This window comes from Heteronotia binoei, chromosome 14, assembly GCF_032191835.1.
Source record: "Heteronotia binoei isolate CCM8104 ecotype False Entrance Well chromosome 14, APGP_CSIRO_Hbin_v1, whole genome shotgun sequence".
Lineage (NCBI taxonomy): Eukaryota > Metazoa > Chordata > Lepidosauria > Squamata > Gekkonidae > Heteronotia > Heteronotia binoei.
In genome coordinates, this window is record NC_083236.1 from 62,909,060 (window position 1) to 62,936,312 (window position 27,253).

At 44.9% G+C, this 27,253-nt stretch overlaps 1 protein-coding gene across 1 annotated transcript in view; it reads left to right on the forward strand.

The window, feature by feature from the left end:
- The window catches only part of CDH13 (cadherin 13), a 1,257,603-nt gene that overhangs the window by 844,723 nt on the left and 385,627 nt on the right, over window positions 1–27,253 (forward strand). The window contains exon 7 of the mRNA XM_060253738.1: window positions 6,864–7,042. Coding sequence (XP_060109721.1) covers window positions 6,864–7,042 — 179 coding nt within the window. The remainder of the gene's footprint in view (window positions 1–6,863; window positions 7,043–27,253) is intronic.

Below are 27,253 nucleotides of genomic sequence, written 5' to 3' on the forward strand. Positions count from 1 at the left end.
CCCTATATGGCCAGGGACCAGCATACCTTAGGGACCGCCTTTCTCCACATGTTCCCCAGAGAGCACTTTGGTCTGGGTCACAAAATCTCTTCATCCCTGGCCCTAAGGAGGCCAGGCTCATGACGACTAGAGCCAGGGCCTTCTCTGTCGTGGCCCCACACTAGCGGAATGAGTTGATAGAAGAAGTTTGGGCCCTGCGAGAGCTCATACAGTTCCGCAGGGCCTGTAAGACGGCACTCTTCCACCAGGCATTTGCAAACTAGACTGCTGGCCACTACAGTTCTCAGGAAACATCTGGACCACCTCTTGCAATTCGCTCTATAGCAGCAGTGGAAAGGATCATCTAAGACTCGCCTATAGAGACCATAAATCTGAATGTAAGATCATAGCATCGAAATGTTAATTTTCTATGTTTTAAAATTGTTTTATGGTTCTTATGTCCTATTATATGTTTGTACCCATGCATATGCATGAGCACGTAAGCTGCCCTCAGCCCACTTCAGCTGAGGGCAGCTTACGTGAAGGGCGGGATATAAATGGGACTAAACAAAAAAATAAATAATTTCACACTATCTGCCCCGGGGCTGAAACTTGCTTCGCCTTTTTCGCACGGCAAACAGAAACCAGGTTTTAGAGGATCTTGTGAAAGAGGCGGAGCTAGTTTCAGCCCCCGGAGCAGATAGTGTGAAATCCGATGGCAGCCCCGCAGAGAAGAGGAGTGTGAGAGCGGCACAAGGATAGTGGGGAATTACTTTTGTCCTGACCCGGATGGTCCAGGGGCTGGCCTGTTCTCATCAGATCTTGGAAGCGAAGCATGGTCAGCCCTGGTTAATACTTGGATGAGAGACCACCAAGGATGAAGAAGTTGAAAGAAGATATTGGATTTATATCCCGCCCTCCACTCCGAAGAGTCTCAGAGCGGCTCACAATCTCCTTTACCTTCCTCCCCCACAACAGACGCCCTGTGAGGTGGGTGGGGCTGAGAGGACTCTCACAGCAGCTGCCCTTTCAAGGACAACCTCTGCCAGAGCTATGGCTGACCCAAGGCCATTCCAGCAGGTGGCAGTGGAGGAGTGGGGAATCAAACCCGGTTCTCCCAGATAATAGTCCACACACTTAACCACTACACCAAACTGGCTCTCCAGGGTCCACATCCAGTGGCAACCTACCTCTTTGTCTCAAACCTTAAAAATACGACCTGGTTGTCATACATTGGCTCTACCACCGTCTGGCTTTTAATCACTAGTGAAGGAACCCAGGATACTGGCAGATCTCTGTGGCGTTTCTCAACGTTATAAAATGGTACCTAAGATGGCCACAAAGCTAAACCTCAGAGATCTTATTTTCAAGGTCGCTGTAATAAGAGGCAGGATTGGGAGGACAACAGCAAGAAAGAGGAGGCAGGAAGGGGGCAGAACTGAAAGTACGAATGAGGAGGAAATGAGATTTCGATAAACCTCGAAGCTTCTGAAACAATCGATAAACGTGAGGTAATCTCTTTTAAAATAGCACAGGATTGTGTGCACTTCAAAGCAGCACATTTTTTTTTTTGAGTTTCTAGAAAACTTCAGATAATCGGTGCAAAAAAGAGTGACAGGGTGATGGGAGGGGGAGAGAAATGTTAACTTGTGTCAAGGCAGGGTAGCAAAATCCAAAAGTGCTTCCTTGCCCAGAACTGCAATTGGGAAGAAGGCGCTTCCAGTCTCTGTTCTATCTCACTTTCGCCATCCTATCCCACCCTGAAAGGGCAGCTTCACTGTGAGAGCTCTCTCAGCCCCACCTACCTCACAGGGTGTCTGTTGTGGAGGAAGAAGATAAAAGGGATTGTAAGCCACTTTGATTCAGAGAGAAGGGCGGGGTATAAATCTGCAGTCTTCTTTCCTTCCTTCCTTGTGGCTCTCAAACAGCTGACGTTCTGCAGTCATCATCTTCTTCTCCTTCTCTTTCTCCTCCTCCTCCTCCTTCTCCTTCTCCTCCTCCTTCTCCTCCTCCTTCTTCTCCTTCTCCTCCTTCTCCTCCTCCTCCTCCTCCTCCTCCTCCTCCTTTTCCTTCTCTTTCTCCTTCTCCTCCTCCTCCTCCTCCTCCTTCTTCTCCTTCTCCTCCTCCTTCTTTTCCAGAAAGGCAGTAGGTGATGTGAAGGACCTCTTCCTGAAACCCTGAGGAGCTGCTACTGGACCATACTGACCATCAGGGCTTTTTTGTAGCAGGAGCTCCTTTGCATATTAGGCCACACATCCCTCATGCAGCCAATCCTCCTGGAGCTTACGGGGCTCTTCGTACAGGGCCTACTGTAAGCTCTTGGAGGACTGGCAACATCAGGGCTGTGTGGCCTGATATGCAAAGGAGTTCCTGCTACAAAAAAGCCCTCCTGACCATGATGGACTGATGGTCTGATTCAATATAAGGCAGCTTCATGTGCTCGTACTCTCTTGTAGACCTCACAGAGTGTCCCAGAAATGCCCAAGCATTGCAGAGAGCTCATAGATTCAGGAGTTTTGATGTGCATTGAAGAAACATAAAACAAAGAGTTCAGGGGATGGAAACCACCAGTGCAAACGAATCAAGTTCAAGCAAATTGGACTGCTAGATTTGAAGAGGACGGGGCGGCCGGATGCCGTTTGGTGTTAATAATCCCCGGCTTTTGCAATTACAACCTCCTCACAATGGGAGATGCTCAGGCAGCCGAACAATATGCCTAATGAGGTGGGCATGGGAAATTCATTAAAACTGTCTAATTGAGTTTATAGAAGGAGTGGATGGTTGACTGAGGATGGCGTTCTTTGCCAGAGCATCTCAGGCTCCTGGTTGCCCCGAGGATATCACTTGGGGGGGGGGGCAGCCACCCAGAATGCTTCTTGCTGCGCGGCCATTGTTCCGATGGCTTGCCTGTATGAGGCACTTGCAGGGGAATCTTTATCTGAGATATTGTGATGGGGAATGTCGAGGCAGTGGCATTTAGATCTGTGCAATTGTTTGCCATTTGCGGTGCCTTGTAGAAGGACCTGCTCCTAGGCTGCAAGTAGAGAAAACAAGGGGACCGTGACTCCTTTGTCTCTGTGTACACACACTGAATGGAGCGTTGGATTGCCAAGTCTAATTCAGGTAATATCTGGGGACTTTGGGAGTTGGGCTGGGAGACTCTGGGGGTGGAGCCAGGAGACTCTCCCTAAAATAAATAAATAAAAACACAGCAGTCCATTTCCCCTGGATAGTCTTCATTTCCTCACCCAAGCAGCTGCAAATCATCTCTCTCTCACACACACATGCACACACACACACACACACACAGAAGCAAAAATAAAACAGTTGGCAATCCCGCACTCATGTGGTCTCATTGGGGCAATTTACTCACGAGTTGCTGAATTTCCAATAACACAGAAACCAAAGGTTCAAGTTTACCCTTCACTATGCAAACAACCTCTGAAAAACTTGTACAACAAACGGAGGGTCTGGGCTGCTTTCACCGCGCCTGGGAGTGGCCACGTTGTTCTGCCTGCTCACCCCACCCCCATTCAGTCTTAAAGATACAGACACACCATCCAAAAAGGAAGCCTTTGCAAGCTTTCACCTAACGTTCTGAAGGGGAAAGGCACATGGTAGCTGTGAGGGCAGAGCTTCCCCCCACTGACCAGCTGACTGGGGGTGGGAAGGAGCCTGGGAAAGTGGGAGAGCCCCAGCTGGGACCTGGGGATTGGCAAGTCTAAAGGAGCGCCATTCATCAGTAGAGAGGAGTCCTCCATTACTCTGGGGCAGTGATGCTTTGTATTCTTGGTGTTTGGGGGGGACACAGTGGGAGGGCTTCTAGTGTCCTGGCCTCACTGATGGACCTCCTGATGGACCTGGGTTTTTTGGTCACTGTGCGACACAGAGTTTTAGACTGGATGGGCCGTTGGCCTGATCCAACATGGCTTCTCCTATGTTCTTATGACTTCTGGTTTATTCATCGGTAGTGGAACGTGTTGCCAAGTTGCATCCAATTTATGGCCACCTTGTAGGGTTGTCAAGGCAAGAGACATTCAGAGGTGGTTTGCCATTGCCTGCCTCTGCGTAGCAACCCCGGATGTCCTTGAGGGTCTCCCACCCAGGCAGGAACTCTGCAGGTTTTTCAAAGCAAGAGACATTCAGAGGTGGTTTGGCATTGCCTGCCTCTGTGTAGCAACCCTGGACATCCTTGGGGGTCCCACCCTCCAAGTACTAACTGGGACTGATGCTGCTTAGCTTCCAAGAGTTGAGAAAATTGGGTTAGTCTAGGCCATCTTTATCAGCAAAGGTGGAATTCTAGCAGGAGCTCCTTTGCATATTAGGCCACATACCACTGATGTAGCCAATCCTCCAAGAACTTATGAAAAACAGCTTTGTACACTCCTGGAGGATTGGCTACATCAGGGGTGTGTGGCCTAATATGCAACGCAGTCTGCTAGAATCCCATCCTTGCCTATCAAGGAACCTGTTCTTTACTATGGTACATGTCCTGTTGCTCAGCTTGTTGTGCATCTGGAAGGTGCCTAGAAGGTCATTTAGTCCAACTCCCCCCTACTCAGTATATGCAACTGAAGCACCTCCAACAGATCCAGCCTCTGTTTCCTGTCCTGGGCTCTTTTGCTCTGCTACCCACAGTTAAACACTGGCAAAGTCTGCCCCTTCCTTTTCCTGTCACATGACTCCAATGTTATGGTACTTACTGTTCAGTGAATGTCAAGTCTGGGAAGGCTGAAAAGCACTGCTGTTAGGCTATCACCAGGGCTTTTGAGGGGGGGGGGGCAGGAATCTACAGGAATGTAATTCTGGCTGGCTTGGCATCAGAGGGTGTGGCCTAATATGCAAATAAGTTCCTGATGGGCTTTTTCTTTAAAAAAGCCCTGTGTGAAACAATTGTGATGTCAGGGGGTGTGGCCTAATATGCAAATGAACCCCTGCTGGGCTTTTTCTACAAAAAAAAATCCTGGCTATCACACAGATGTGGAGGCACTTTGGGCAGTTAGTCACTTTCTAAGCCCAACTTACCTTCCAGGGCAGTTGTAAAAGTCTAAATGAAGGAAACAAGAACCACATTTACTGTCCTAAACTCCATGAAGATTGTGAATGGGATAAGATTGCGAATGACAACATCACAATGGAGGAATGTGATGACAGAATAGTATTTGATGGCTTATAATTTCTTTTTTAAAACATGGACACTGTAGAGAAATGTGATTGAAATGCAGCTAGCAGAAAGATTGTCCGCATTGCTGCAAGACCTGTAAAAGAAACAAAGAAAAAGTCTCCCTCACAGATAAAACACATGCTTGTTATATTATTATTGCTTAAATTAATGCTATTCTGGGCTTAAAATATGTTTAAACCTGAAAGGAGCACTTCCGTTACTGTTTCATGAAAAGATTTATGCTAAACGTCAGAATATTATGGAGGTTCATTATTACAGAATGGCTGTTAAATCTGAGACTTAGTTGTTATGACTAAAATTCTAAATTATGCTCTTGTAATGACAATAATCAATATGTTTAGGGGAAGATGAAAGTAGTTTTAAGAATGATTAGACTCAAGTTTGGGAAGCTCTAATGGGATATAGTTTTGCTATCCTTTTTAGCAGGGGTGGAATTCTAGCAGAAGCTCCTTTGCATATTAGGCCACACCTCCCTGATGCAGCCAATCCTCCAAGATCTTAGGAAAAAGAGCCTTGCAAGCTCTTGGAGGATTGGCTACATCAGGGAGGTGTGACCTAATATGCAAAGGAGCTCCTGCTAGAATTCCACCCCAGCTTTTTAAAGAATCTTAAACTGTATAAGCTCTGATGTGAAATTAAAAGTATATTGTGAGAATGTTAGGGACACTGAATGAATATGGATGTACTTTTCCAGGACTTCCTTGATCTTGGGGAAAATGTGTACACAAGGATACCGAAAAATCTCTTTCCTCCTGTGTTTATGCATGCCAGACATCAGGACATTTTAGAAAGGCATGGATATATTTATTTCTCAATGTGTGCCGTCCTTGTGATCACGGGATAATTTTTTTTAAAAGAAAAACAACTGTTTATTAACGTTTTTAGAAACATATAGCAATCAAAAATGCAAACAAAAAGCTTCAGATTTGTACAGAGAGTGAACCAGAAAAACCTCCTCACCGGGGAGGGACGATGGCTCAGTGGTAGAGCATCTGCTTGGGAAGCAGAAGGTCCCAGGTTTGATCCCCGGCATCTCCAACTAAAAAGGGTCCAGGCAAACAGGCGTGAAAAACCTCAGCTTGAGACCCTGGAGAGCCGCTGCCAGTCTGAGTAGACAATACTGATTTTGATGGACCGAGGGTCTGATTCAGTAGAAGGCAGCTTCATATGTAAAAATAAAATGGCAAATCCATAATTTACAACAATACTAAGATATTATGCCGTTCAATGCCTTGAGGAACACACAAAACAATGAACTTAGATAAATGTAGTGATTTCAGAGAGGAATCGCGATCATTGGAACTAAAAGGGTAGGATAAATGCAATGAAAGCTGAATAGAAATGATGATCAAAATTAGATGATAGATAGATAGATAGATAGATAGATAGATAGATAGATAGATAGATAGATAGATAGATAGATAGATAGATAGATAGATAGATAGATAGATAGATAGATTATAGTTTTTTAAAAAATGTCAACCTATGTCGTGGCTCAACTATAGCCACATATGGAACTAATTTTTTAATGATTATGGATAGGACACAGTCTGTTATCAACTCTTAAGAGTCCAGTTTTTGTGTTCCAGATGCAGCTTTTAAAAATCAGTTCCTTGTAGTAGGGAGAGAATTGTGGAATTATGGCCCAATCAGATCACCCCTAATGATGATTTGATTTGAATTATCTCCCCCTCCCCAGGAAGTACGGTGATGAGAGTGACAGCCTTTGATGCTGATGACCCCGCTACAGACAATGCCCTGCTAAGATATAACATCCTTAAGCAGACGCCAGACAAGCCGTCACCGAACATGTTCTATATTGACCCGGAGAAAGGAGACATCGTCACCGTGGTGTCACCGGCCATGCTGGACCGAGAAGTAAGTCACATACGTGGGCTTTTTAATCAGCAAATTAATAACAATGTCAAAAAGAGATGGACATAATGCTGTGGGTTTGCATTCAAATGATGCAAATGCATCTTCTTCATCCGTTTGCTTGTTTGTTTGTTGTTGATGGGATTTCTATCCCCCCATCCTACCAGGGCAGGATTAGGGCAGGTTATGAAGATAAATAGGACCCAATGCATTATTAAAAACATTTTAAAATTCTCAATTAAACAGTGTACAATATGCAGTTTTTAAAACAATAAGTTGGCAGTATCTGCCTAAGTCTGCTCAATAACGTTCTGATGTTCAATTCAGGTCCTAACAAGTATAATTCATGTGAGCAGCTAAAAAAAAAGGTCTGGGCTGTTTTGTAACAGGAGGGGCTGATCGTGTTAGGTGTCCGTGGGTTCAGCTAAAAGCCTGGTGGAAGAGCCCCATCTTATGTCTTATTCTTTATCTGCCTTGATTATCTGGTGCCACATGTTTGGATTATTGCTTCTGAGCATTTAAGATGGAGTATGGAGCATGGCTTTCTTTTGCATATAGATACATCTTTTAAACAGAGGCTAAATGGCCATTTGACAGCAATGAGGATCCTGTGAAGGTGTTTGTGAGTTTCCAGCATTGGACTAGATGACCCTAGAGGTCCCTTCCAACTCTATGATTCTATGATTCTGATAGAGCAGTTCCTCAGCGGAACAGGCTTCCTCAGGAAGTAGTGGGTTCTCCTTCCTTGGAGGTTTATAAACAGAGGTTAGATGGCCATCTGACAGCAATGAAGATCCTGTGAATTTAGGGGGAGGTATTTGTGAGTTTCCTGCATTGTGCAGGGGGTTGGACTAGATGACCCTAGAGGTCCCTTCCAACTCTATGATTCTATTATTCTGATAGAGCAGTTCCTCAGTGGAACAGGCTTCCTCGGGAAGTGGTGGGTTCTCCTTCCTTGGAGGTTTATAAACAGAGGTTAGATGGCCATCTGACAGCAATGAAAATCCTGTGAATTTAGGGGGAGGGGGTTGCGAGTTTCCTGCATTGTGCAGGCGGTTGGACTAGATGACCCTAGAGGTCCCTTCCAACTCTATGATTCTGATAGAGCAGTTCCACAGTGGAACAGGCTTCCTCAGGAAGTGGTGGGTTCTCCTTCCTTCGAGGTTTATAAACAGAGGCTAGATGGCCATCCGACAGCAATGAGGATCCTGTGAATTTAGGGGGAGGTCTTTGTGAGTTTCCTGCATTGTGCAGGGGGTTGGACTAGATGACCCTAGAGGTCCCTTCCAACTCAATGATTCTATATGCATATAGACACATCTATATGCAAAAGAAAGCCATACTCCATTGGAGGAAGATTTGGCAGAAAGGAATAATGGGATTCGGTTTGATAGGGTGGAATCATTGAATCCAACTTCAATTCTCCAATTTATTCCTCAGATTAGTAGATAGGACTGCTCGTGGAGGCATCATGGGAAACTGAGAGCCAAAGAGGAAGGAAGTTCTAGTTTCGAGAATGAGCACACAGCTGAAGGCTTGTCAGACTTTCAGTGCCTGATAACTGCAAACTTTTAACAATGGTGAGGATTATACGTGATAATGAATCACCAAAATTAATGTGGTTTTAGAGTTTTAATCAGACATCTATTATCTCTTTTCAAATTAAGATGTTGCTAATTTGGAATCTCATAAAACAGATAAAGGTCTTACGCAAGTAAGCTGCTTAAATTCTCTTTGGTTCTTTAGAGATTTCCTGCCATCTACAGAGGAAGTTCTTTCTGTAATATCACTCAGCAAAAAAAATATGTATATATCTCACTCTTTGTAGGATAAGAAAGGTTATCCAAGGTCAAAAGTGTTGTATGTAATTTCAGAGGAGGAGTCCAATGCAGTGTTCTGATATATTTGAAGCAACTCTTGATCCGGAGGTGCACTTTCCAGTCTGAGATAGCTGCTAAGCTTTCTGGGTAGCTTCTTAGTCCTGATGCTTCTTGTTGTGATGTTAAATTGACACAAATTGGATGCTTTAAAAGTATTGTGGGAATTGTTTATTAATGTTGTTAGAGAGCAATCCTGAACAGGTCTACTGAACAATGCTTAGTCCCTCAACAGTGTTTTCAGGATTACTGTTATATTCAACTTCAGTGTGGTAATTTTAGGTGGGTAACCATGTTGCTCTGATATTCAAGTTCAGTGTGGTAATTTTAGGTGGGTAGCCATGCTGGTCTGATATTCAAGTTCAATGTGGTTGTTTCAGATGGGTAGCCATGTTGGTCTAATACTCAATTTCGGTATGGTAGTTTCAGGTGAATAGCCATGTTGGTCTAATATTCAATTTCAGTATGGTAACTTCAGGTGAATAGCCATGTTGGTCTGATATTCAAGCTCAGTGTGGTAACTTCATATGAATAGCCATGTTGGTCTAATATTCAATTTCAGTATGGTAGTTTCAGGGGGGTAGCCATATTGGTCTAATATTCAATGTCAGTATGGTAATTTCAAGTGGTAGCCATGTTGATCTGCAGTTGAAGAGTAGTGCCTTAGACACCAACAAGATTTTGCAGGGTGAAAGTTTTTGAGATTCAAAAACTCCATTTCTCAGATATGAGGGGAACTTTGACTCTCAAAAATTTATCCCCTGGAAAATCTTGTTGGTTCTTAAAATTCGGGTGGGGTGCCTTGCTTCTGAATGACTTTTGAAAATGTCTTCCCGGTGGTGATTGAGTTTTATCCTAGCTATAATATGTGCAGGATCGTACAGTTAATGGCGTTTGTATGAATTTTCATCATGTTGAGCGTCCACTCTACCACTCCACAATTTCTGGAGCCATGGAGATTTTGGGTATGTTGGCGGTGATAACACGTTTTGGGTTATACTAAACTTGACAACCAAGGCTCACTCGCAACTGAGTGTCACCATTGTGGAAAGTGTACAAAGTGCATTATCATAGTGTCAAAACCACAGATATGCCTTCTAGGGTTGTGTACAAAACCCAACATTCGGTCAAAGGGTTCGCTATGGATGGCTTTCGTTATTTTCAACGTGTCAAATGCGTTGGTGAAGTTTGAAATGAAGAAATGCTTCGTCGTAAGTAAATGTCGATTCCTTAATTGTAAGTAGATGGGAATTCTGAGCAGAGGCTTCTGGTTCCTATATTAATGATAACCGGCTACGAAGTTCAAGAGTCTTTATTATGATTTCCACCAGTTACGCTGGGCATTTTTCTCCTTTCCCCGATATATAAACAATCTTGAGATAAAACCAATTTGCTGGAAATTGAAAAAAATCAATAGGTAGGAATGAAGTGGCCTCCCATTCTCCACTTTGTTCTAAAGGTCAGTAGCGATACATGAAATAATGATGCTATTTGCATACAAAGAGCGTTTCCAGTATTGAACAAACTGGATAGAATGTGGCAGAGCAAGAACTGAACCACACATTATTTCCTGTTAACAGCTTAAGCCTCTCCATTGTCACCACCCTGTGCAGCGGGATTGTATCGTAAAAGGGTTACAAAATTATTTTGGCTAGGAAGGTGAGTTCGGGGCGAGGCGGGGTATAACCGATAATATATTTCTGATCTGATTTCCAACATAACCAATATAAAGCCCCCCTCCCCCGTGTATCTTAAGATACACTGGATGGTTAGGGGAGGGATAGTGGCTCAGTGGTAGAGCATTTGCTTGGAAAGCAGAAGGTCCCAGGTTCAATCCCCAGCATCTCCAACTAAAAAAGGGTCCAGGCAAGTAGACTTGAAAAACCTCAGCTTGAGAACCAGGAGAGCCGCTGCCAGTCTGAGTAGACAAGACTGACTTTGATGGACCGAGGGTCTGATTCAGTAGAAGGCAGCTTCATAGGTTCATATGTTCAAGATCAAGGGGGAAAGTATAAGCAAGTTATCCAGAAGTTTTCAGGCTTCGTCATTTAATGCCTTGATGTTTGGCATTATTTTGTAGTTTCTTTTTCAGCTCTCTGCTGCATGCTTTTTTCCCCCATGAGTGCCCCTCCCCCTATACGTAGAGTCCTTGAAGCAAAAAGAATCACAGCAAGTTGAATCCAAAAGGGCCCTTCCTCTCATGGAAGGAGTCATTCAATTTCCTTCTCCCCCCCCCAAAAAAAAAATCTTCCACTTTCAAAATAAATGTTTCCACTCATAACATTTATTTATTTTATTTATTTACCTTGGATTTATATGTTGCCCATGCTGCAAACGGACTCTGGGCGGCTAACCATCACGATAAAAAAAACAATTTGAGTTACAGTTTTAAAACGATTTAAAAAATGCACAATTTAAAAACTAGATATTTGGTGCTATGGGGAAAAAAATTAACATCGGCGGATCAGACTATAATGATGTCTAATTCTTTTGTTAATCTGTTAGTGGTCCTACTGATCGTATTGCTCAGTGGTATAGCAGTGGCAGCCTCATCCCACATTAGTTATTGTAGGCCTGTCAAAAGAGTTCAGTTTTACAGGCCCTGTGGAATTGGGAGAGGTCCCATGGGACTCTTATGGCCTCTGGGAGAGCATTCCATAATGTTGGTGCTGCCATTGAGAAGGCCCTGGCTCATGTAGCTTAGTCTGGCCTCCCTTGGTCCGACGATGGATGGCAGATTTTGGACTCCTGAATGCGGTGCTCTCTAAGGTATACATGGGGAAAGGTGGCCCCTTAGATAGAAAGGGCACCTTTTGTTCATCCCCGAGTTCTGGATCTAGTCTGGTGACTCTCATCTTCATAGTTGACTAGCAGTGTTGGCGGTAGACTCTCTTTGGCCTGATCCAGCCAGCCCAGGCTTGCGTTCTTAAAGAGAAACCTGTGTTTCTTATGTCCAGGTCCAAAACTAGGCTTTCCAACCCCCCTGCCCTGGCGGGGGACCCCCGAATTTGCAGCCTCCTCCCCCGCTCTCCAAAAATCCGGAAGCGGGGGGGAGGGAGAACATGCGTGTAGGCATCATGTAGTTGTAGAGCTCCTGATCCATTTGTAAAATGTGTGCCTTTAAGGCTGCGCAGGAAACAGAAAACAGGAAGGGCTTCATTGGAAAGGGTCAGTAATAGTTTCCATGGAGAACGGCCCCTCCCTTTCTTTTGCTTTCGTTTTCACAGCAAGTAGAGTTCTGCAGGAAGAAGATCTAGTAAGTATTTGTGTGTGTGAGAGAGGGAGGGGGCAGGGGATTCCCTGGTTTGGAGGTCCCCCCCCTTTAGAAAGCATGGGGGGAGGGAAATGTTTACTGGGCACTCTATTATTTCCTATGGAGAATGATTCCCATAGGGAATTGATCTGTGGGTATTGGGGGCTCTGGGGGGGCTATTTTTGAGGTAGATGCACCAAATTTTTAGTATAGCATCTAGTGCCTCTCCCCAAAATACCCCCCAAGTTTCAAAATGATTGGACCAGAGGGTCCAATTCTATGAGCCCCAAAAGATGGTGACCCTATCCTTAATTAATTCCTATGGAAGAAAGGCATTTAAAAAGGTGTGCAGTCCCTTTAAATGTGATGGCAAGAACTCCCTTGGAGTTCAATTATGCTTGTCACATCCTTGTTCCTGGCTCCACCCCCAATGTCTCCTGGCTCCACCCTCAAAGTCTCCTGGCTCCGCCCCCAAAGTCCCCAGATTTTTCTTTAATTGGACTTGGCAACCCTATCCAAAACAGTGGCCTCTGTGCCAGTCATTCCTACCAATTTGGCTGAGCAAACCCCAATGATTCATCTCTAGAAAACAAGAAACTGAAGTTCCTGTCTGTTGTGACAGCCCTTTGCATGAATCCTAATTCTCTGAGGGCTTTCTGTAGTTTCTAAGTGCTGACAAAAATGCATTCTCTATACTTGCTTGGGGACTTCCTTCATTTGACTTTCCCTTGCATGGAAAACAGATACTGATGGTGATCTCCAGGAAGCGCTGAGACAAATGAAGCTCTGACCGGCCTCAAATTCTCTGTGTTCGAATGGGGAACTACGAAACAAAGACAGCAATAAGTCATTGCTTCTAAAGCCAGGAAGAAAATAAATGTACTGGGCAAGGGTGTATCATCACAGGTGTGTCGAGTGTTGTGACTGGCTGGAGAACCAAGACACTACAAAAGAAAGGGAGGAATGATGGGGGGGGGTGGCTCAGTGGTAGAGCATCTGCTTGGGAAGCAGAAGGTCCCAGGTTCAGTCCCCGGCATCTCCAGCTAAAAAGGGTCCAGGCAAGTAGGCATGAAAAACTTCAGCTTGAGACCCTGGAGAGCCTCTGGCAGTCTGAAGACAATGCTGACTTTGATGGACCGAGGGTCTGATTCAGTACAAGGCAGCTTCATATGTCCAAATGTGGCCAACCGTTAACGCTTGATGTAGATCTACAGTTTCCCATGCCAAGTCGATAGAGTGGGGTTATTTCTTTTGATTTTCAAACAGGAATGCCATTGTCGATAAAACATATGCCAGACCTAATGAAGGCTGACTCCATCTTAGTTCTTTCACCTGCAGTCGTGCTAGTTAAAATGTGCTTTTTCTCCGTGACACCAGTCAACAAAAAGAGTTGAGCGGAGAGTTAAAAATAGGAGACAGACACGAGTTTTCGCCCTTCTTCAAATACATTTGCAGTGGCAATCACGGCTCAAAACTGTTTTAAGGTAACTGCATTCACTCCAAGATCAATGTGGTTCATGTTCTCTAGTTCTTTTTATTAATTTTTAGCCATCACTTAGCCGGAGATGCTTATGGAGGTTGCTGTCATTAATTTAAGCTAAATTGACAAGGATGTAATTTGTTGTTTTGTACATTTAGGTGGGTGTACGTATTCGCCCTAATATACATTTTAGATCCTTCCATGGCTGCATGTCGTACTGAAGAGGAGATAGGTGCTGAGGATAGGATATCGAAATGTAGATTGCATGGTATCTGGCCATTTTTTTTTAATTTCCCCTCTGAACGAATTCATTTTCCTCCCCTGCTTTCTAGTTATTAAGAGGAACTCGTACAGAACAGCAGCATGAATTCTTCATCCACAACAAAGTCACCTTCCGTCAGCCATCCCATTGCATCACAGAAACTTAGGCTTTAGAGATGAGCAGACAGATATATTGTTCTTGGTTAGTTTAAAAAAAAAATGAAGCGAGCAGCTTTTGGAATCGTTGTTTATTCCAGAACAGATTTGTTAGTCCACGGCAGCTGCGATAAGAACATGAGAGAAGCCATGTTGGATCAGGCCAACGGCCCCTCCAGTCCAACACTCTGTGTCACAGAAGAACATAAGAGAAGCCATGTTGGATCAGGCCAACGGCCCGTCCAGTCCAACACTCTGTGTCACATAACATAAGAGAAGCCATGTTGGATCAGGCCAACGGCCCGTCCAGTCCAACACTCTGTGTCACATAAGAACATAAGAGAAGCCATGTTGGATCAGACCAATGGCCCGTCCAGTCCAACACTCTGTGTCACAGAAGAACATAAGAGAAGCCATGTTGGATCAGGCCAACGGCCCATCCAGTCCAACACTCTGTGTCACAGAAGAACATAAGAGAAGCCATGTTGGATCAGACCTACGGCCCATCCAGTCCAACACTCTGTGTCACAGAAGAACATAAGAGAAGCCATGTTGGATCAGGCCAACGGCCCGTCCAGTCCATCACTCTGTGTCACAGAAGAACATAAGAGAAGCCATGTTGGATCAGGCCAACGGCCCGTCCAGTCCAACACTCTGTGTCACATAAGAACATAAGAGAAGCCGCATTGGATCAGACCAACGGCCCGTCCAGTCCAACACTCTGTGTCACAGAAGAACATAAGAGAAGCCATGTTGGATCAGACCTACGGCCCATCCAGTCCAACACTCTGTGTCACAGAAGAACATAAGAGAAGCCATGTTGGATCAGGCCAACGGCCCGTCCAGTCCATCACTCTGTGTCACAGAAGAACATAAGAGAAGCCATGTTGGATCAGGCCAACGGCCCTTCCAGTCCAACACTCTGTGTCACTGAAGAACATAAGAGAAGCCGTGTTGGATCAGACCAACGGCCTGTCCAGTCCAACACTCTGTGTCACAGAAGAACATAAGAGAAGCCATGTTGGATCAGGCCAATGGCCCATCCAGTCCAACACTCTGTGTCACATAAGAACATAAGAGAAGCCGCATTGGATCAGACCAACGGCCCGTCCAGTCCAACACTCTGTGTCACAGAAGAACATAAGAGAAGCCATGTTGGATCAGACCAACGGCCCGTCCAGTCCAACACTCTGTGTCACAGAAGAACATAAGAGAAGCCATGTTGGATCAGGCCAACGGCCCATCCAGTCCAACACTCTGTCACACAGTGGCCAAAAAAAACCCCAGGTGCTATCACACACGCTAAATAATGCACTTTCAATCCATTTTCAGTGCACCTTCTACTGTGTGGGCAAAATCCAGTTGGGAAGTGCATTTAAAATTGATCGAAAGTGCATTTTTTTTTTTAGTGTGTGTAATTGCAACCTGCAGTTGGTTCAGAGCATGGCAACTGGAATATTCGATAGAGTCCACAAGGCAGAGTGTATACTGGCTTCTCATTTGTCACTGGCATTAATCTTTCAACCTTTAAATAACCTGAGGCTGAATTATGATGGTGGTGGAGGAGGGGGAGGAGATTGGGTCTATCCTCCACCCTTCACTCGGAGTCTCAGAGCGGCTTACAATCTGCTTTCTCTTCCCCTCCCCACAAAAGACACCCTGTGAGATAGGTGGGGCTGAGAGACCTCTCTCTTTCGAGAACTGCTCTTGAGTGAACAGCTCTGAGAGAAGTTGTGGCTGACTCAAGGTCACTCTAGCAGCTGCATGTAGAGCCATAGGGAATCAAATCTGGTCCACATACTTAAGCCACTTCATCAAAGTGGCTCTATAGGGTTCCCAGGCATGTTCCAGCAGTGGCTGGGGAATTTTTTCAGGGGGAGGGGTACTTTGCATTGGTGGAAGAGGAAGTGGTTTCAGTTCCAGGTGATGCTCTGGGAAGTTCTCTTCATCTCTGAAGTAAAGAACATAGAGACCGGGGAAAATCCCTAGAGCATCGTTACCAATGTCATCTATCCCCATTGCTTAATACCTCTCCTTGAATTATTGAGAGTAGGGGGATTGAGGATGGGGTTATGGGGCATTGCCCACTGCCTCTGTGAAAATGTCAAGCCTGTGTGCTGAATGCCGCACATATGATCCAGGAGTCATGAAAAACATCAGCATATTTTACTCCCCATCTGTGTGAAACGTGTCCATACTTTAGGTGTGGTGGATGCATTACTCATGCAATGTGGTGTTCTAAGGAAGGAGAAGCTCACATAGCCAAGATTTGGCTCACCCAGAAGAAGAAGAAGAAGAGGATGATGATGATGATATTGGATTTATATCCCACACCTCACTCCAAATCTCAGAGCGGCTCACTATCTCCTTTATGTTCCTCCCCCACAACAGACACCCTGTGAAGTGGGTGGGGCGGAGAGGGCTCTCACAGCAGCTGCCCTTTCAAGGACAACCTCTTCCAGAGCTATGGCTGACCTAAGGCCATTCCAGCAGCTGGAAGTGGAGGAGTGGGGAATCAAACCCAGTTCTCCCAGTTAAGAGTCCCCGCACTTAACCACTACACCAAACTGGCACAGAGTGTACATGTTGGTAACATTTAGAACCGGCCCTAGAGGCGTAGCGATGGTTGAAACTGTGTTTGCGTTTTTGACCATTCCAAAGATCAATTCCAGCCATGTGTGTCTCTGTTGGTGATTCTTGCTTGTGTGATTTTGCTCCACGCAGGAAATGCTTATTTCTTGGCTGCAGACGTCTTTTCCCCCAGCCTCTCCAAGTGATGTTTTATTTATGGATTTTTCTGCAGGAAATTTGTTTTGAAACCCGCACGCTCTTCAGAGTTCATAGCACACTCAAATAATTTGCAGAACAATATCCATTTTTTATTTTAACAAGGCACACACAGAGGGTATTTTGTTCTCTTTTTTAAGGTTTTCGATGTGTGTGTGTGTGTTGTTTGTTTGTTTGTTTGTTTGTTTCCTTTAGGGAGCATGACATCTGTCAGAAATGAAGATGGAGAAGAATCGGGGGCAAATTATATCTGCAGAGCTGCATTAGGGAACCCATTTTCGATGCATAGATTTTTAGGCAGAAAGAGGCCTTATGCAAAACTAGGGGATCTAAAATGCTGGAACCGGTGGTACAAAATGGCTTGACATAAAGGGAAGAGGGGGATAAATCCACAGTAAGAAGTTGAATATGTTTGAATATGTTTGAGGCTGTTTTTTTTTTTTTTTTGCTTTGAGAAAAAAAAATCTATTCCAAAGTACATTGCAAACAACCCCCCCACCTCTTCTAAACAGAAGATAAATAATAAAAAAAATCAGACAGAAATATCTACATGCGGCACACATTTTTTTTTTTAAGGAAGGCTGATTGTTTTGAACTATTGTCAACACTGCAATCTTGGCAGTGATTGAAATAGTATTATTTATTTTGAACGGGGGAGTTTCACAGTGGCTAGCATTGCTGTTTCCATGCTAAAAGTTTCCCCTAATTATTATTTAGCAAGTAATTTGCTTTTTTTCCCCCACCTTGGTAAAGAATGCAGTGATCAGCTAAGAATAAAAGAAGCACAGCAATTTTGTCTTGAGATAAACGTTGCTTGTTTCTGGTTCCATCTTTGTTTCAAACGTGACAGAAGACTTTGGCTTAATCTGGGTATCAGAAGAGTGTTCACCCCCTCCCCACCCACTGTGGGTAGCCTACTGATTCTCGTTGGAGAGCAGAATTCCTGAGGGAACTTCAAAGGATTGCTGACATTAGATTCCTTCGTGGTGCAAATGCATCTTGATCAATAGGATTGGCCAAACGTCAATCATTCTGTTCTATGCAGAACGAGCTGAGCCAACTGCTGTATTTCTTATCTTACCCATGTCCCCTTATGAATTCCTGTGAAGAGTGTATCGATGTCCATTAGGGTTGTCTGGTCCAACTCAGGAAATACCTGGGGACTTCGAAAGTGGAGCCTGAAGACTTTCCCATTCCCTAAAACAAATAAATAAAAATATTATGCCACACCCCTTGACATCAAGAAGAAGATGATATTGGATTTATACCCTACCCTTCACTTGGAATCTCAGAGTCTCAGAGTGGCTTGCAATCTCTTCTACCGTCCTCCCCCACAACAGACACCCTGTGAGGTAGGTGGGGCTGAGAGAGCTCTCACCGCAGCTGCCCTTTCAAGGAAAGCTCCACAAGAGCTATGGCTGACCCAAGGCCACGGCAACAGCTGCAGATGGAGGAGTGGAGAATCAAACCCAGTTCTCCCAGAGTGGGGAATCAAACCCAGTTCTACCCCAAACGGGCTCACACAGGACTTTGTTGTAGAAAAAGCCCAGCGGGAACTCATTTGCATATTAAATCACACCCCCTGGTGCCAAGCCAGCCAGAACTGTGTTCCTGTCTGCTCCTGCTCAAAAAAAAAAAAAAACCCTGCCGTAGCAAAAGACATGCTTGTGCTAAACATCAAAAATTAGAAAGGATGGAATTTGAACATTCTCTTGAGTGTATTATTTTCATATGTGGGTGGGGGGGGGGGAGGAATAGACAATACCTTCTTTCCGGGGTGCTCCCTTTCTTCCCTGTCTTTGGCAACATGAATCTGTAAGCAGTCAATACACTTACCACCTTCTCGATCTAAATGCAAATGCTGAGCCAACATTACCTTTCATCTCTTTAATGAAAAGATATTAATCTTTCCGGTAAAGGCATTTTGCCTGTGATCTCTGTGTTACGCTCTCGGATCCTTGTGTTTGCAGTCATTTTAGGGACTCTTCTTTCTTTCTTGAGGTCTGTTAGTTTTAAGAGAGAACAGTGACATCATTTGGAGGGACAATAAGGTATCTTCTCCCCAGCGCTGAGAGCCAGTTTGGTGTAGTGGTGAAGTGTGCGGACTCTTATCTGGGAGAACCGGGTTTGCTTCCCCACTCCTCCGCTTGCAGCTACTGGAATGGCCTTGGGTTAGCCGTAGCTCTAGCAGAGGTTGTCCTTGAAAGGGCAGCTGCTGGGAGAGCCCCCTCAGCCCCACCCACCTCACAGGGTGTCTGCTGTGGGGGGAGAAGATAAAGGAGATTGTAAACCGCTCTGAGTCTCTGATTCAGAGAGAAGGGCGGGGTATAAATCTGCAGTCTTCTTTTCAATAATAAATAGGTACAACAAGAGACACAATCCAGGGAAAGCGAAACGAGCGCTTTATTCCTGGGTTCCCAGTGGGGATTAAATAGTTAATTTTCCCTCCTAAATTCTGTGTAGGGAAATAAAGAATATTTTGGGCTGCAATAACTGTTGGTATTGATTTGTTGGAAGAAACTGGGCCAACTTGAGCAATTGTGCTCTTAGGCAACTGTGTTCTATTCTTTTCATCCTGCCGTATATTGTGAATTGGGAGGGCTTTGGTTTCCTCCTAGAACATCTTCTTGATTGAGCCAAGGATGCTCAGTTACCTGCTGATCACAGTCAGGGAGCTGATAATTTACCAAACTGTTATTTGTGTCTAACTTCAGTAATGTCTACTAGACTACTTTCTTAATAAGGGTAGGATGGTTTCCCACAGCTACCTCCTCTTCTACTGGTCTGCTGCTGCCTCTTCCAATTAAATAACATATAGTTAAGGGGGGGTATTTCTGTTTGTTTGTTTTTTTAGTGGAGACTTATTCCTTAGATGTCTCTGGAGCTTTCTGTGTCTGCCCACGAACCTACCTAACCTTGTGGTCAATTCCTGAAGTCACAGACCATGCCGGCACCAAACTCAGCCAATGCAGTCATTTAAAGGATAAGTACCCAGGTGCAAGCTGCATGAGATTCCTAGCTGGACAGGGGAAGCTTGACTTCAGTGGCGTGAACATGACCTTGAGGATTTTGTGCTTCTTCCTCTGCAGCTGAGAAGATTACATAAAGTTTCGTTACATTACCAAGGTTGTGACCTGGCCTTGTAGCAGAAACAACCACGGTGAGGATGTAAAACTACATGTTGATCAGTTTGGATGAAAAGCCTTGAAAGCTCACCTGCCACGTAGCTGAGGAAGTGTGATCAAGAGAAGTTCACCTGGTGGACTTCTTCTTCTTCTTCTTCTTCTTCTTCTTCTTCTTCTTCTTCTTCTTCTTCTTCTTCTTCTTCTTCTTCTTCTTCTTCTTCTTCTTCTTCTCCTCCTCCTCCTCCTCCTCCTCCTTGAATAGCATCATCCCAGGCAATGCCAGGCTCTAGGCAATGTACAAGAGGTACACATACAATCAATAAAACCAGTAATTTAAAACAGTTGCAGCCCCATAAGTTGCAGCCCCACTTTATAGTGTGCTGTAATTCTGCTTTCCAGGCACTGGGAGCAGTTTCCCTCTTAAGCAGAGGTGGGGAGGGGGTGCTATTGCATATTAGGCCACACCCCCTGATGTAGCCAATCCTCCAAGAGCGTACAAGGCTCTTTTTTTGTAAGCTCTTGGAGGATTGGTTACGTCAGGGGGTGTGGCCTAATATGCAAAGGAGCTCCTGCTAGAATTCTACCCCTGGCTGCTGCCAAAGGTGAAGTCAGCTACCAACTGTCTGGGAGCAAGAGTTATGTGCAACTCTCACCATGAATCTCTGTTTAGAAGAATGCTTTTGAATCTGAACAAACAACTGACGGGCAAAAGCCCCAACTAGCCCCACCCAGGACCGGCCCTAGACTGGCTGGCACCCTAGGCAAGGATAACTTCTGGCATTGGCATACACACACACACGCACCCTGCTTTGATAACCAGTTTTCAAAAGCAGACAAATTGTGGGGGAAATGAAAAGCCCCATTTGGTGCCCCCAGAAGGCAATCACCTAATGTGCATAGTGAAAGAGCCGGCCCTGGCCCCACCCACTTCCTAAGAGCACTTGGTGGGCGCAGGCATTATAACGCCTGTGAGCACCATGTTGGAGGCCTCTAAGGCAGACTAACTGGGAGGATCCAGATCTGAATCCCCACTGTCCTATGGAAGTTCACTGGGTGACCTTGGGCTAATGACTCTCTCTCCGGAGAGCCTTCCTCTTCTCTCTCAGTGTCTCCTGATGAATACCTTACCAGCTTGAGAGCCAGTCTGGTGTAGTGGTTAAGTGTGCGGAGAACCCAGTTTGATTCCCCACTCCTTCACTTGCACCTGCTGGAATGGCCTTGGGTCATCCATAGCTCTTATAGGAGTTGTCCTTGAAAGGGCAGCTGCTGTGGGAGCCCCCTCAGCCCCACCCACCTCACAGAAGAAGAAGAAGATTGGATATATTGGATTTATATCCCGCCCTCCACTCCAAAGAATCTCAGAGTGGCTCACAATCTCCTTTACCTTCCTCCCCCACAACAGACACCCTGTGAGGTGGGTGGGGCTGGAGAGGGCTCTCACATCAGCTGCCCTTTCAAGGAAAACCTCTGCCAGAGCTCTGGCTGACCCAAGGCCATTCCAGCAGGTGCAAGTGGAGGAGTGGGGAATCAAACCCGGTTCTCCCAGATAAGAGTCCGCACACTTAACCACTACACCAAACTGGCTCTCCACACCAAACTGGCTCTCACAGGGTGTCTGTTGTGGAGGAAGAAGATAAAGGAGATCGTAAGCCACTCTGAGACTCTGAGATTCAGAGTGGAAGGTGAGTTATAAATCTGCAGTCGTTGTCTTCTTCTTCATTATCTTCTTCTTCCTCCTCCTCCTCCACATGCACCTTCTGAATGACCCTGGGTCAGTCACAATTCTTTCAGAGCTGCTCTGTCAAGAGTAATTCTTGAAAGATCTCTCAGCCTCATCTGCCATCAGTGGCTATTAGCCACAGCGTATTGTTGGAACTCTCTATCTCAGGCAGTGATGCTCTGTATTCTTGGTGTTGGGGGTGTCATGGTGGGAGGGCTTCTAGCATCATGGCCCCACTGATGGACCTCCTGATGGCACCTGTTTTGTTTGGGGGGGGGCAGTTTGGCCACTGTGTGACACAGAGTGTTGGACTGGATGGGCCACTGACCTGATCCAACATGGCTTCTCTTATGTACTTATGACTAGTCATGTAGATCACAGTGGAACAGTTTGCCTGGACTCCACTAGCAGATACCACCCAGATGTGGGGTGGGGAGTGGGGGTTATGAGCTTCTGAGAGCCAAAGAGAGTTTCGAATCTCAAAATTGCATCCCCCTCCCCAAATCTTGTTGGTCTCTGAGTATGTAGTAGGGTTACCAGGTCCACTTCAAGAAATATCTGGGGATTTGGGAGGTGGAGCCAGGAGACATTTGGGGTGGAGCCAGAAGCAAGGTTGCAACAAGTATAATTGAACTCCAAAGGGCGTTCTGGCCATCGCATTTAAAGCGACTGCACACCTTTTAAATGCCTTCCAATATCATCATCATAATTATCATCATCTTCTTCTTCTTCCCCTCCTCTTCCTTCTCCTCCTCCTTCATTGTTCTGAGAATAACCTGAGGAAGAGAAAGCCGTGTTCCCCACCTTGAACTCCCTAGAGAAAGATGGGATTTAAAAAAATGTACTAAGAAGATTATTGTAGCTGGATTGCTTGAGGGGAAAAGTACATTTATTAGAATGCTTCGAAAACAAAGTACTGTGGATTTCCCTTGACTGCCTAAGGGGACAGAGGGGTTGAGTTTCCTAAAGAGAAGTTTGCTGAGCTGCACAGCAAACATATTTTCAGCCGAGTGGAGTTTTGAAAGCAGACAGGTTGGATTCGTTGTTCGAAGGGGAAAGGTCAAAATCTCCCCCTGGCATTTGGGTACCAATGCCCCCTGACTTGGATGCCCCAGGCTAGCTTGACCTTGTCGAATCTTGGAGGCTAAGGAGGGTCACCCTGATTAGGATTCGTGACTTGATGGCACCCTCTGCCACCACAGCAGCCGCTCCTCAGATTCTAATCGATGTCTCCAGCAACTTCTGTGAGGCACAGAAATCATTCAAATAATTGTTCCTTTCTTTGCTATCGTGGGCGGTTTCTTCCATCTTGTCATTGTCAAAGGATAGCTATTATTATTATCAGGGCACTTTTTTGGGGTAGAAAAAGCCCAGCAGGAACTCATTTGCACATTAGGCCACACCCCCTGACATCACCATTGTTTCATGCAGGGCTTTCTTGTAGAAAAAGCCCAGCAGGAACTCATTTGTACATTAGGCCACACCCCCTGACATCACCATTGTTTCATGCAGGGCTTTCTTGTAGAAAAAGCCCAGCAGCAACTCATTTGTACATTAGGCCACACCCCCTGACATCACCATTGTTTCATGCAGGGCTTTCTTGTAGAAAAAGCCCAGCAGCAACTCATTTGTACATTAGGCCACACCCCCTGACATCACCATTGTTTCATGCAGGGCTTTCTTGTAGAAAAAGCCCAGCAGCAACTCATTTGTACATTAGGCCACACCCCCTGACATCACCATTGTTTCGCACAGGGCTTTTTGTAGAAAAAGCCCAACAGGTAGAAAAATGTTCTTCATATGTAGACTATGTAGCAACTCATGATCTCCAACCATACAATTCAGAATATCTCAATTTACTCCTATCTCTAATTCCTCCCCCCTCCCCTGTTGAAATATCTTCTTCCCTCCTCTGTTTGTGCTAGTTGTGGTCTACATCTTGCAAAAGGTGCGTAATACTGTTGCAGAAGGTACTCTTTATAATAGTAATAGCATACCTTACTCTTTGCGCTGATATTCTTTAAATTCCGTCATTGATTGATTCTGGCATCTTAAATAACTTGATGTTAATCTAATTGCTAGGCTTCCTCTCTTTGATTTCCTTTTTTATACATAATGCAGCTGTTATGCTCTTGTCCAATACGGTTTATACATACTTCTTACTTAGCTGTAGTCAATATTATTTACTGCACTGCAATGTTATTTACATCCTTGTTCCTTTGCAATCTTGTTTGGTTTTGTTTTTTTTGTACTGGAAAACTCCAATAAAATGTTAATTACCAGAAAAAAGCCCAACGGGGACTCATTTGCATATTTGGCCACACCCCCTGTCACCAAGCCAGCCGGAACTGCATTCCTGTGTGTTCCTGCTCAAAAAAGTTATTGTTGTTGTTATTATTATTAGGAGGAGGAGGAGTCATTTAATAGAAAAAGAGGTGCTGGAGTGCATTAGCACAACTCATTTGCATATGCCACACACCCTTGATATCATCAGAAGGTGGACTCAATTAGATCAGCTCAGCACCTACCCTAAAATGCTTCTTTTATTATAATTGTCATAAACCTTACTCCCATTATACTTTTTTAAATGACTTTCTCCTATGGGGCTACAGTAGCATAATGAAGATTTCCATCTGTCTGCTCTATATGATTTGGTTATTTTCCCTTTTTTTTGTGGGGGGAAAATATTAGAAAGTTTGGCCAGTCTTAGCGTTTGATATAGAAAACCACTAAGAAACATTTCCTTTTCATATAGCTATAGAGTTAATACATTCAGTTTCAACATAACATTCTATCACAAGGCAGTGTGTATAATCGCCAGCATCTCCAGTTTAAAAGGGCAAGGAAGTAGGTGATGGAAGCAGGAGAGTCAGTTTGGTGTAGTGGTTAAGTGTGTGGACTCTTATCTGGGAGAGCCAGGTTTGATTCCCCACTCCTCCACTTGCACCTGCTGAAATGGCTTTGGGTCAGCCATAGCTCTGGCAGAGGTCGTCCTTGAAAGGGTGGTTGAAAGAGACAGTTTGGTGTAGTGGTTAAGCATGCAGACTCTTATCTGGGAGAACTGGGTTTGATTCCCTACTCCTCCACTTGCACCTGCTGAAATGGCTTTGGGTCAGCCATAGCCCTGGCAGAGGTTGGCCTTGAAAGGGTGGTTGAAAGTGTCAGTTTGGTGTAGTGGTTAAGTGCGTGGACTCTTATCTGGGAGAACTGGGTTTGATTCCCCACTCTTCCACTTGCAGCTGCTGGAATGGCCTTGCGTCAGCCATAGTTTTCCTTGAAAGGGCAGTTTCTTTGAGAGCTCTCTCAGCCTCACCTACCTCACAGGGTGTCTGTTGTGGGGGAAGATAAAGGAGATTGTAAGCCGCTCTGATTCAGAAAGAAGGGTGGGGTATAAATCTGCAGTCTTCTTCTTCTTCTGCAGGAAACCATAGAGAGGCAGTGCTAGTTTGAGTAGACAGAACAGACCTTGATGGACCAATTCAGTATAAGACAGCTCCCCGTCTTCATGTATCAGTTCTGTCATCCTGATCATGACTGATGCCTGATTCACGGAAAAGGGACCACTGTTTCCTGTTCTTATTCTTTAAAAAAAAATAAAAATCGGCAACAGTTTGGATTTTCTGCATTTCGTGGCTGTGATCCCATGCACTAAATCAGTGGTCCCCAAACTTTTTGACACCAGGGACTGTTTTGTGGAAGACAATTCTTCCAGGGACCGGGGAGGGGGTGGGAAGGCGATGGTTTCAGCCTAATACAATTGTGCACTTCATTTGTATTATTCAGGGCTTTCTTGGTAGGAAAAGCCCAGCAGGAACTCATTTTCATATTAGGCCACACCCCCTGATGTCACCATTGTTTCACATAGAGCTTTTTGTAGAAAAAGCCCAGTGAGAATTTTATTTACATATTAGGCCACATCCCCTGACACCAAGTCAGCTGGAACTGCATTTCTGTGCGTTCCTGCTCAAAAAAAAAAAAGCCCTGTTATTATTATATTGCAATCAATGTTCCCTGTAAGCTGTGGAGTCTTGTGAGCATGTGTGAGGCAGAAGCTAAAAAATTGAGAGCTAGTTCACGCTAACTCAGCTTAGAAGGAATACTGACTGTAATATATAATGACATAATTATACAGCTCACGGACTGGTTACTAACAGGCCACGGACCAGGACCGGTCCATGGTTTCAGGGGTTGAGGACCCCTGCACTAAATAATGCACTTTCAATCCATTTTCAGTGCACTTTCCCACCGATTCCTCACTAGGAGTTGCTCCACCCCTGGGTTTTTGCTTTCCCTGGCTCAAGCAATCAATTCCCCACCTGTTGCTATCGAGAGCCAGTTTGGTGTGGTGGTTAAGTGTGTGGACTCTTATCTGGGAGAACCAGGGTTAATTCCTCACTCCTCCACTGACAGCTGCTGGAATGACTTTGGGTCAGCCATAGTTATTGCAGGAGTTGTCCTTGAAAGGGCAGCTGCTGTGGGAGCCCTCTCAGCCCTACCCACTGCGGTGTCTGTTGTGGGGGGAGAAGATATAGGAGATTGTAAGCCGCTCTGAGTCTCTGATTCAGAGAGAAGGGCGGGGTATAAATCTGTCGTTGTCTTCTTCTTCTTCTTCTTGGGCACATTTTGATCCACGACTCTTTCTGATTTCCTTCATGGCTTTCAGAACTCCAAAAAACGAGCAGGAAGCCACGAGGGAAATTGAAGGGATCTGAAGATCAAAATGCACCCATGCAGCAACTGTTGGGGAATTGATTGCTTCAGCCGGGGAAAGGAGAAGCTTGGGGACTGAGCAACTGCTAGGGTGGAATTGGTCTCCAACTGTAGAATCCACCATAGAATCCAGTTGGAAAGTGTATTGAAAGTGCATTTTTTTAGTGTGTGTGACTGCAGCTTGCGTTCAGTTGCGCCCAGCAGGTTGTTCATCTCTTCATTTCGGTTTCTACGGCAATGATTAATGCAAACATTTTGTGAGAGAAACTGATATAAGACAATAGCGTGGGGAATAAAGAACTGTGGGTTTGATTTCCACAAGGGAGGAGTGAGATCGAAACAAGGGCCAAAAGCGAGAGGGGGAGAAATCCATAATCATCCCTGCTCCTACATAGCTAGGGTAAATGTTAAAGGGTCACTCAACCCCTTAGTTGTCTGCTTTGTAGGCTCCTGTGAACACAATGGGGAAAGATTATAAGAAGGAACGCCGCAGCCATTTATTAAGATTTTCTTTTTTGCTTGAATGATTTCGCTCTGGGGAATGAAATACAATGTAGGACATTGCGCATTGGAAACAGAGGTTTCCTTTTCAAGAGTCTTCATGCAAACACCCTTAATTTTAATAAATACAAGCTGGCAGAATTCCTCCAAACCTCTAATTATGCTATTATCATTTCCTTTTTTTCACTTTCACATATGTCAACAGGTAGTTTAATAGTCAAACGGTATTCTTTTAAAAAAAGGACTGGCATTAATAGGGTATGCGCTTTCTGTGCCAGAGAAGTCTTTGACGGGTGAACAAAAAAGCATTTCAGAAGCACCATTCAAGAACAGAGAATCTCAAG